General features: G+C 37.6%; 1 protein-coding gene across 1 annotated transcript; it reads right to left on the reverse strand.

The window, feature by feature from the left end:
- Positions 1-3,108: 3,108 nt before the first annotated feature.
- Positions 3,109-9,563, reverse strand: LOC126979327 (uncharacterized). Its single transcript, XM_050828570.1, has 4 exons — positions 8,763-9,563; positions 6,571-8,335; positions 5,000-6,408; positions 3,109-3,246 (listed from the first exon to the last, which is right to left on the reverse strand). Exons 1-4 carry the CDS (start codon positions 9,561-9,563, stop codon positions 3,109-3,111), a joined length of 4,113 nt encoding a protein of 1,370 aa, XP_050684527.1.
- Between the last annotated feature and the right edge of the window lie 2,159 nt (positions 9,564-11,722).

The raw sequence follows: 11,722 nt of genomic DNA on the forward strand, positions 1-11,722 counted from the left end.
CTAAGTTCCTGAAAGGCCAGCTACGCCTCTGTGATTTCTCTGGTGTTCCAGAGCAAAGAGTTGTTTTAGTTATATTAATTGTTCCAAAAGAATGTAAACGACTTTGACCATTAGCATTAGGCGACCTCATCAGATTTGTCGTCCTCCTCTTCAATAACTTTTCGATTAAGTTAAACCGCATGATCGTAGAATACAGAGAATAAAGTTTAAGGAAAATAAATATGTTGAAAGGATTTTATGTGACCCAGTTTGTATTTTAATATTGAGATTAAACAGATATAAGATAAAGTATTTAAAAATGATATAAATACGTAATACTTCAAATTGACTAATAATCAAAAATAAAAAATATTTTAACAAAAAAAGACTTCAAAAACACTATTCCAAAACAATAGATATAATATGCACTAAAAAGTATAAAAATAATTATTTAATTACCGTATCTTGGATGACACCGATTCCAAAAATAACAATAATCGTAACTAGAATTAGATTAATTAATTAGATTGTACAAAAATACGCAATTATTTTTATACTTTTATGTGCATATTATATCTATTGTTTTGGAATAGTGTTTTTGAAGTCAGTTATTTTTTTGTTGAAATATTTTTTAATTATAAAACATTTGATATAAATGCCTCAGCAGTGGCTGGGACTTTATTATAAAAGTGTAGTTGTGATCACTATGACGATTATATAGACGATGTTCGGCGACTTGAAGCGAATAAGCCCTCCACACGATCGTGCTTGCGTGTAATTGCCGATTGTGAAGAGGCGCCTTAATTCAAATTCAAATTCAAATATTTTTATTCAAAATAGGATTTAAAATCACTTATTGAACGTCAAAAACTACCACCGATTCAAAAGAGACTGCTTCAGACCTGAGAGGAATGGGTGCAAGAAACTCGGCGGGCTTTTTTTTAAATATAAAATATGGATTACAATGTGATATCGTACAATAAACATTTATAATTAAAGAGCCTGAGGGTGTTCGCTTTATTTCCAGTCCGTGGTGTCATTAAAAAAATCGTTTATGCTATAGTAACCTTTCCCACATAAACGTTTTTTAACAATTCTTTTAAATTTTGTAACACATTTGTTTTGTACATTTTCTGGGATCATATTGTAGAAGCATATACATCGGCCCAATAAAAGACTTACTAACTCGACCCTCGAATAAACTGCGTATCGTGTATTGGCACTACAACAATGTATTTAATTATTACATTACAATTCTGTTTATTAACTGTATTATGAGAGGTTGGAATCGTAATTTAGATATTAATTATCGGATATTCTGATTATCATAATAACCGTTTTGTAATTAGAATTGTTATTAGTATTTATTATTTTAATAACTTGCAATATTTTTTTATGGAAAAAGAGGACAAGCGAGCGTACGGGTCACGTAGTGTTAAGTGATCACCGCCGCACACATTCTCTAATAACACCGGAGGAATCACAGGAGCGAATGCCGGCACATAAGGAAGGTACGCTTTTTTTGAACAAGGAAGCTATTGCACACCTTTGTAGTAGGAAGAAAGCTGCTTTAAAATCGCACTGTGGAGGACCACCACACATCCAGATGGTGGGGATGATATCCTTACTTGTTGCGTGTCGTGCGAAGGTGGAATTCGGCTGCTGAAATTAGAAACAGATCTTCGGAACACTCCCCGTGATATATGCGGTAGAAGACACACAATGAAGCGACGTCTCTACACAACGGCAAGTGATTTAGCCATTCACAAAGCACTGGGTCCCCGACAATTCGAGCTGCTCTGCGTTGCGCGCGGTCAAATGGTTCGAGCTCATACATCGCTACCTAGGTAACACTGAAAATAAAAAAGGCTTAGTGTAGAAAGTTGCCAATAATAATAATAAATCATTTTATTTCAGGCTACAAGGCCCATAAATTAAATACCTTATAATCTAACATACATATTTATATAAATTAAATCTACGTCACATTTTCGCGGCGATGTGAGTCTCGAGTTCGGTAACTTCCGGCGGTTGGCGACGTCCGCGATACTTGCGGAACACGACCCCCTTCGGCCACAGCTGCACGTCCAGGAAGGATATGTTGTCGTCCATATGTTCTGTCGGGACGCGAACAACAAAAGAGTTAAAGTCTACTGCGTGACGCGTCACCAACTTTTCGACCCCCAACCGGAACCTTGTCTTCTCCACCAAGTACTGAACAATGTAGGAGGCCTTGGTGGTGTGGTGAAAGCGAGAGACGTAGATATACGTCATTGGGACTACGGGACGCTTTACGGACGGAATACTTTGTTTTTCGAAGTAATCTCCGTTCCTCTCTACACATCCTCACATTCGATGGAACCACTGAGAAAAGCAGTGGGCCCATTCTTCCTTAGGGGTCTCTTCTATGGCATTTTCTTACGCTTTCACCGCATCTTCAGGGATTTCATCTTTAGTTCTTGGGAATAAATAAAAGTCGCAGGGCGCCAGGTCAGGACTGTATGGCGGATGACTCATTATCTCGACACCTGCCATAGTCAAATATACATTAGTCCGTTTTGCGGAGTGCGCTAAAGCATTGTCGCGGTGAAGGAGGTTCCTGCTTCGAGGGCGCTGCTGTCGAATTTTTTCAAAGACAACAAGCAAACAGCGATTGACATACCAGTTTGCAGTAACTGTCCTTCCATCTTCTAGCACAACTGTCGCGAAATGACCTTTCCGACCAAAGAATGAGGCAATCATCTTTTTCCTTTCTTTACCTTAGTTGGCCGATCCTCGAAAGGAAACTCCCACTGAGCTGATTGTCTTTTTGTTTCGGGTTTTTAGCAATATATTCATCTTTCATCACCAGTCACGATGTCAAATACAGCATTTGAGTCGCCGCCGTTGAATTTATCTATTATTTCTCGACACCAGTCCATGCAAAGGTGTTTCTGGTCGTCAGTTAAAGTATGGGGAATCCATCTGGTACAAAGCTTCCTGACGCCTAAATGTTCTTGTAATATTTTATGAACTTGACTCATACCAATATCTCCTGATAGGTCATTGATGTTATCTTCAGTAGTCGCTGTTAAAGGACGTCCCTTATGCGGATCATTATTAAGATTGCTACGTCCACGCTTAAACTCGTTACTTAACTTTCCCCAAGGGTAGGACGCAAAAAGGAACGCATCCTATTACAATCTGCTGTTTTGTAGTCCAGAACGCGGCGAGTCGCTGGTTTTCTGCGACGTAGTAATTAGCTAACCAAGCAGCATCGCATAGTGACTATATCAATATAAAATTATTTTATGACCTAAATCAATAGATTAACTAAGCCCTCCCATGACACAGTATATATGTAGGTATCTCTCAAGTCATTGTTTATTGCGATGGCCAAGACAATCTATTAATTAAAAACATAATAGATTTTTAATATTGATACCTGTTTACATAGATACCAGAGCTGCTGCCGACTACTTAAGCAGATTATAATAATGTTGATATGTTATTGCTACTAGCTTGTAAATATTATACATAGATATAAAAAAAAAAAAACATTATACAAAATAAACTCAATAGTTTTTGTCCTACAACAAAACGTTAATGGATTTTGCTGCTACAAAAACAGCAAAAGTGAATAATTTAAAAGATGATATTTAATTCTAGTGGGAGGCTCCTTTGCACAGGATGCCGGCTGATGTGTTAACAACATTACTGTGTATTGGTCTGAAGGGCGCCGCAGCTAGTGAAATTACTGGGCAATTGAGACTTACCATCTTATGTCTCAAGGTGACGAGCGCAATTGTAGTGCCGCTCAGATTTTTTGAGATTCTTCAAGAATCCTGAGGCCCATTGGCAGGGCGTATCAATTACCATCAGCTGAACGTACTGCTCGTCTCGTCCCTTTCATAAAAAAAATCGAAGAACGAGAGAAAGATACCTCGAAGACGATGGGCTTTAAAATGCAGTTTATCAGCAAATGCAGATAATATACAGAAAGTTATATCTTCTAGTGGTAGATCGGTTGTGATGGCGCCTGAGAGCGGAATTAATTTATTGTACCTAATATTTACTAAACAAACGTTTTTTAACAATCATTTGTTTGATTTTCGTAACACATTTGTTTTGAACATTTTCAGGGATCTTGATGTAAAAACATAGGTATACATTACCCCACTCGACAAGACTTACTAACTCGACAAGGCCGAGTAATAGGCATTATAAGTTTATGTCTAATCCTGGTGTTATCATTATGGTTATGACAGTTTCTAGCAAATTCACTTATGTGCCTATGTACATACATAACATTATCAAGAATATATTGTATATATATCATATATGTATATCTTTTACAAATACCCACCAGAGATCACTTCTATATATATTTATATCATTTTCGATAACAGCAATGTTTTCGAATTAAATATACGGTTATGGGAGTTTAGCTAACAACAGTTTTGTCTAATGTTGAGTTTGTTTATCTAGGACTAGCTGACCCGGCAAACGTTGTTTTGCCATATAAACTATAGCGGCCCGTCCCGGCTTCGCACGGGCATTAAACATTACATTTAGATTTGTTAATTTTAACACATTCATAATAATAATAATAATATGACACATATTCATCCCTTTTTGCGTCGAGCTCCTAAAAAAGAGTAAATAAAAAAAAAATAAGAATAATTAAATTCAGATATTATTTAATGATTTTTTTGTATTTATGTGTTTTTTTTTGTATATTTTTGGGGTTTTTTTTCTTTTTTTTGATATATTTTTTTAATTTTTTGTTTTTTTTTTTCAATTATTGAGGTCATAACCCTAAAAGAAAATACATTTATTTTGTTAGAGCTTCTCTGTAAACAATATTTGATGTTGTTTTATTTTGTGGCAGCAAAATAAATTGATTTTCAGGGGCTCCGACTCGCGATAGACCAACATACAGTTGACCATGAGTAAAACATTTCTTTCGCAGATCGATCCCTACTAATTCGAAGGTTTGGCCTTGGGACTTGTTAATTGTTAATGCGAAAGATGTTTTTACCGGAAATTGAAGCCGTTTAAATGGGATTGGCAGATCAGTTGGGATCATCGGTATCCTCGGTATATGAGCTAGTTGACCACCTGCTGGGCCAGTGATAATAGTTGCTACTATTAAATTGTCCTTTAACTCCTTAATAAGCAGCCTCGTCCCATTACACATGCTCGGAGGGTTTAAATTTCTTAAAAGCATGATTGGGATTCCGATTTTTAACGTCAATTCATGGGGTGGCAGTCCAGAAGGGTTCAACGAATTTAAAAATTCCTGTGGATAATGGACTGCATCTTCAATATTCGTTACAGTGTCGATCGATTTGTATGTTTTTGTTTGGCCGGGGACTTTTTGAACAATCAGATTGTTTATTTCATTGACAGTATCATTCTTAGGTGATACTATAGCCCGAGAACACAGCCAATGGAAGTCTCTTTCGTGCAAATTCTCGATGTCAGGGTATACAGAATCTATTAAATTTTCCAAATTATGGAGTATTTGGCCTAGAGACTCATCCAGAAGAATGTCACAATGACCGCTTAAATTTGGAGTTGGAAAAATTCCTTCCCCAAGTTTTAGCAGTTGCTGTGGGAAATCGCTATCAGTGATTCCATGAAGATGAGCTCTCATATTTGTCCTTAATTTTAATGTTTCAATCGTAGTCCATAAGGGAGACGATTTCAAGCATGCCTTGATGATATCTGCTCGCGTGCCTCTGTTAATAACGGGGAGAGTCTGTCGAAAATCTCCAGCAAATACAAAAGTAATCCCGCCCATGACTGCAGAGGAGTTCCTTAGATCCTGTAAGGTTCTGTTCACGGCCTCTATATGTGCTCTATGGCTCATCGTGCATTCGTCCCACATAATCAATGAGGCGTCTTGTAGTAATTTACCAATAGGTCCATTTTTGCGGATGGAACATGTAGATTGTTGTTCAAGATTGACGGATAGTGGAAGTTTAAAAGTAGAATGAGCAGTTTTGCCATCCTTCAAGAGAGTTGCGGCAATTCCTGAGGAAGCAACTGCTATTGCTATCTTCCCTGATTGTCTTATCTTAGCAAGTATCAAATTTGCAAGAAACGTCTTTCCCGTTCCACCAGGTGCATCCAAAAAGAAAACTTTTCTTTTGTCATGAATGACGCTATCGACTATAGTTTCAAAAGCATGTCTTTGATCTGGGACTAACTTTGGCAGGTTTTCATTGACAAAAGCGGTCAAATTATTTGTATCATAGCGATGAGTCATAGTCTCTGCTGCATTGCTTTCTGTACGAACTGATGATGGTAATCCGAAATCACTTAGGCTTTTGTCATTTAATTGCAACAGTTTATTTTCTATTTGTATCAAACCTTCGTTATAAATGTCCTCATTGTATGGTAAGGTGATGTCTTGATTTTGCTGTCTGATTCTGTGTCTAATATCTTCACATAAATCGTCTTTGAAAATGTTCCATAATTTTAATGGTTCCGATGGCTGACAAAATAAAAGTATGACCACAAACAATTCTCTCAATTATAATGGACATTGAGAAAGCCAAGCTTCTCTGAGAGTATTTTCCCAATGGTCATCGTTTTCTAGCAAACCTCTAGCACGGCAAGCAGCTTGATACGTTTCTTTCAGAACTCCGTCAACAGTTTTCAAGTACTGGAATGAAGTTGGACCGCGTACGTGGTGCAGCAACATCCTAAGATAGAAACACTCGGATTGAGAAGGATGGACACCGTAGACTCTACCTAAAGCGGAATCTTTTTTTATGCCTGGATAGCCAACTACATTCTCACCACGCTTCCTTCTGGTGAACTTATTATTGGCCCATGTGTAGTATTGCGGGACTTCGTGGTAAAGAAGTGTTTTTGCGAATTCATCTTCATTACAGAGCTCAAAAAAAGCCAGCAATGTTGTTTTACGTGGATTTTGGGCCACTTGTACAGCCGTTTCTGTGGTAAAATACACCCTTTGGCCATTTTCTAAGTGGACAGCTAACTGCAAAACTGTAGGATGCCGCTCATGGATCGGGAATTCGAATATTCGCCAAGCAGCTTCGGAAGTACTTATGTAACGGCCATTTACGTAGTTTTCCACTTCATCATTTGGGTTTCTGACGCCAAATGTAGCTTGGTCCGATCCTTTATTTATGTATTTACAAATGTATTTGATGGCTTGAACTGAGTGACAGTACTCTACATTTATGTGAGCATTAAACGTCCTGCACAAAAGTGGAGAATATGGGACAATCCAACTATTATCTATAGTGAAATTTCTGCCTCTGATATTTAGCGAAGCGCTCAGTCCTCCATTTGCGGCATCACGACGACGATAAACTGGATATCCGTCCTCTCCAGTCTGAGTTTCGTTGACTAAACGTCGTGGGTATTTTTTTGTGCAAATACCGTTTTTCATACATGGTGCTGATAAGTTATGTTCTCCGCATGGTCCGTGCACCATATTTTTTGTTACGATATCGTACAATATCGGATCGTTTTGTTGGTTGGGCAGTTCCGCAACTATGACGCTATCAATTTCGTCTGGTTGGATTTTTGTTTCTAGCCAAAACAGCAAATGACAGTGTGGTAAACCTCGCTTCTGCCATTCTACACTTGCCATGTAACATTTCACTTTGCCGAATATTTCATTTTTAACGAATAAATTTAAGAATTTCTTCATTTTCAAATGAAACACCCTTGAAATGATGTCATGACGATCGAAAGATCGCTGATCAGGTAGTAGTTCCGCTTTAATTTCAGGCCATTCGGGGTTGCACGTAAATGTGACAAATAAGTCTGGTCTCCCGTAATTTCGGACATAAGTCATCGCGTCTTGGGTTTTTTCATGCAGGTAACGCGGAGAACCTGTAAATGAAGATGGCAAGATTACGCGTTGACCGATATTTGATGGGTCAACATTTCCGTCTTGATTTAAAGCATCTCTGAGATGAATGTATTCTTCAGCCCTTAGTCTCTGTTGGTTACGACATATGTAATTCAATCGTTCCGATATCATTTTTGCCATCATATCGACAATATATTGACTAAATAAGTCCCTGTAATAATGTAATGCATTAAAACAGTTAGCTCTAACCATCAACCTAAATGCATAAAATTGCATGCACGTCACAGTTTTGTTACGCGCTGTACCTTCCTGCGGAATGGTTAAATAATAACCGTCTTCTCCTTTCACGAACATTAAGGGATACTGTAGTGGATCATACGATCGGTGTAACTCAGAGACCCTTTTAAGTTGGCCGTCTCTTCCGTGGAGCACTATATCTCTGGGGCCTTTTTCTTCGTCAACCAAGAGAACGGCTACCTCGTTTACAGCTGGAGCATTGTATCTACCCGGGTGTGCTGTCTGTGGTGGGCGGTCGGAATGAATAATTAATTTTAAATTATCCGAAGAATTGCGTTCTATGTTTTGTTTAAAGCTTCGTATATATACATTGTGGCTATTCAGTGCGGTCTGTAGTTCGTTAATTAAATCTATTTTCAGCGTTGGAGCTATGTTTGACCTCAATGATAGCTGATCTGCGTCTGAAATGAAATATACCTGCAAGTATTGTGGATTTTGGCCTGGTGGTGGTAAAAGGCTACCAATAAGATGATATACCTGTCCCTCTATTTTAAAAGTTGGCATAAAATTACCCTCTCTTATTTCTTTGGCGCCAAACGAAGTCATTTGAAATACGGATGTTGGTTATGAAATGTCTAGATAGCGAATGATTATTTGTCAAAAGATTTTTTATTGGCTGTGGTGGTTCCTGAATACTGGGGAGACTAACTTTTCCAGAAGCACAGCACATGCCATTAGTTTCATCGACCCATTTTTTGGCTGAACACTTAGGGCAGATCTTATTCATGTCGCCGATTTGGATGGAAGACTGTTGAGCATAATCAATCTGTGGATCGTATCTAAAAGCCGATCTTTTACTGTGGGCTAAAACTTGATTGCGACTTCTCGCTCTTGACGTCTGTTGTCGTTCTCTCTGATCTTGAAGGCGTTGGAAACGCTCAGAGCTTGATTCCCTAGTGCGAGATTGAATATTTCTGATATTTTGCTCTTCAAGCCGCTGCAAACGCTGAGTACTTGACTCTCGCGCATGCACATGAGAGGTTCTTAGATTTTGTTCAGTAAGGCGCTGCGAACGCTCAAGACTGGACACTCGCGCGCGTACCTGAGAGGTTCTCAAATTTTGTTGAGCTAGACGCTGTAAACGCTCAAGACTCGATTCTCGCGCGCGTGCTTGAGAGGTTCTCAAATTTTGATCAGCTAGTCGCTCTGAACGCTCAAGACTGGACTCTCGCGCGCGGACTCGAGAAGTCCTCACATTTTGTTCAGCGAGCCGTTGAGAACGCTGCAAACTGGATTCTCGCGCGCGTATTTGAGCGGTTCTCATATTTTGTTCAGCGAGCCGTTGCGAACGCTCGGTACTCGACTCTCTAGCACGCGATTGTGCCACATATTGTCTATGAATTGAAAGACGATTTTCAGTTTCTGATGAAGATTCTTCATTTCGACGTATTTTTGATGCCCTGGCCTGGGAACTATTTCTAGAAAGTTGAGATCTTGATCTTTTAGGCATTTCAAAATGACAAAAGAAAAAATGCCTTTGAACTAAATTAGCATAACTGTAAGCTATATATGCTACTATATTACAACGTACACAACTACCTACTATTTATTAAAATTAAATTGAAAATCATGAAAAATATTCAAGTAATTTATTAGGTTAATAACTAAGTGAACAATATTTTATACAAATGGGTTTAGTTCTGAAAAGAACTTTTTAAATCGGTTTAGTTACTTACTAAACGAATTATTATCAAGCGTAAATTCCGCACACGTCCATCACGTAGGGAGCCGACCGCGCGAGTAAGCCGCGCGGCAAGTTTATTTCGTGATCTTAAGACCCCCTCCCGTACCCCTGCCCGAGTGACGCCTACAACGCATAGCTAGCCGAATACAGTTTATTTTTTAATTTTTTTTTAACTCGTGATATCTTTTGAATGGATTGTCAGAATCGAAAAATTCAAAAAGTAATATAAAGATATTGAAGCAGTCTTAAATAATACATCATTTATTTTGATAAGGGTTAATACCAAGGTACAAATAAAGAGCTTTTTGTAGCGGTGGTATTTTAATTTCTTTTTTTCAATAAAAAAACGCTTATTGTGACATGACTGTAATAGTTAGAGATATGCTGCCGCTGATTTTTTGTAGATAATGGTGTGTTCTAAAAAAATGTAGTATATCATTTTGTTCTATCATCAATAGTTTTCGCAGCGCACGCGATGTATGGTAGTTTTTTGATATTTTTTTCACACCTTGGATTACGTTATCGTAATTTTAGTAAGGATGCCTATTTTTTTTTAAAATGAAATATAGCCTATGTCACTCAGAAATGATGTAGCTTTCCAACAGTGAAAGAATTTTTCAAATCTGCCAAGTAGTTTCGGAGCCTATTCAATTCATACAAACAAACAAACAAACAAAAAATCAAACCTTTCCTCTTTATAATATTTGTATAGATATAGTGTTTAACTAAAATGGTGGCGAGGTATAAATATATACTATATGTGTTGCGGGTGATAGTAGCTGTGTTACTAGTGGCTATCCTATTAGGGCTGTTCTTGAAGCCGTAAGTAATATTTTTGTTCAGACATCAAAATATCAACATATCGTATCAATATCTTCTCAAGATGTTAATTTCTTTAAATTTTGCTCTTAATGATTCTTTACTCATGGTTTGTTGGTGTTGGTACCGACTAGTTTCGGACCATTTGGAGCTCCTTCATCAGGGTAAGTGAAGTGAGTACGTGCTGATGACCGAACATCCGAAACTAGTCAATACCAACCACGACAAATTGTGATAAATCTTGAAAAAATATGTTATGTTAGCTCCTAGCAATAATAAAAACGCACGACTGGAGTTTACTCCTCAAGAACTCTTCGAACAGGTACTAAACAAAATCCAGTCCAATGGAGTCGATTACAAACAGACATACAGCAGAAGCTAATAAAAGCGTGTAAATTAAAAAATCAAATAAATCCTTTATGCTCAACATGTGTCAGGAAGGAAATGTTCAAACACAACTTCTGTTCAAAGCGGAACTCAAAATTCCAATTTTAAACGCTCCATCAAGGAAGTTACATTTTGGCACACCCTAATATGGTATATCACAGAATACTACATGCGTAAGCTATCAGTGTGTATGCTGGCAACACACAACACACACACAATATACACACACACACACAACTATAAAGTGAAATGTGCGCGAGAAATGATGCGCACCAAAAACGTTACTATCCCATTTGATGAGTAGGTTTTACTCTCCATATTTTTCTCATACCGGGCGCCTTATATGAAAATCGATTCATAAGGAGTAAACTCCAAAAAAATTACGAAGGTTGGTCATAGTGCACATAATAAAATAACATCTTAGGTTGTTTAATTAGATTTTATTTATAGGTTAAATCGTATAAAATGGCGTGTTGCAAAAGACGAAGTAATGAGTCTTTTAATAGTAATGTAGTTAACAGCGAATATTCTTTTATAGACGATTATATAAAGATAATATAACAGTCATAACTCTAGAAAGAACGCCATGGTTACTACGAACACAAGCGATAATACAAAGTAATCACTTTAACTGCCAATCTGAGATAACGTACTGATAATATTTACGACTATCTATCTACATATCTTTTATGTTTTAGTCTACAAATACCCACCAGAGA

Source organism: Leptidea sinapis, chromosome 3 (assembly GCF_905404315.1).
Source record: "Leptidea sinapis chromosome 3, ilLepSina1.1, whole genome shotgun sequence".
In the NCBI taxonomy this organism is placed as follows: Eukaryota; Metazoa; Arthropoda; class Insecta; order Lepidoptera; family Pieridae; genus Leptidea; species Leptidea sinapis.

What these genes read in the sequence shown, in the direction of transcription:
- LOC126979327 (XM_050828570.1), bottom strand. Translation starts at nt 9,563, where the DNA reads ATGCCTAAAAGATCAAGATCTCAACTTTCTAGAAATAGTTCCCAGGCC. An exon ending in TGTGCTGTGCTTCTGGAAAA is followed by an intron (nt 8,336 to 8,762) that starts GTTAGTCTCCCC and finishes CGCCCACCACAG; the next exon opens with ACAGCACACCCGGGTAGATA. An exon ending in AGCTGCTTGCCGTGCTAGAG is followed by an intron (nt 6,409 to 6,570) that starts GTTTGCTAGAAA and finishes ATTTATGTGAAG; the next exon opens with ATATTAGACACAGAATCAGA.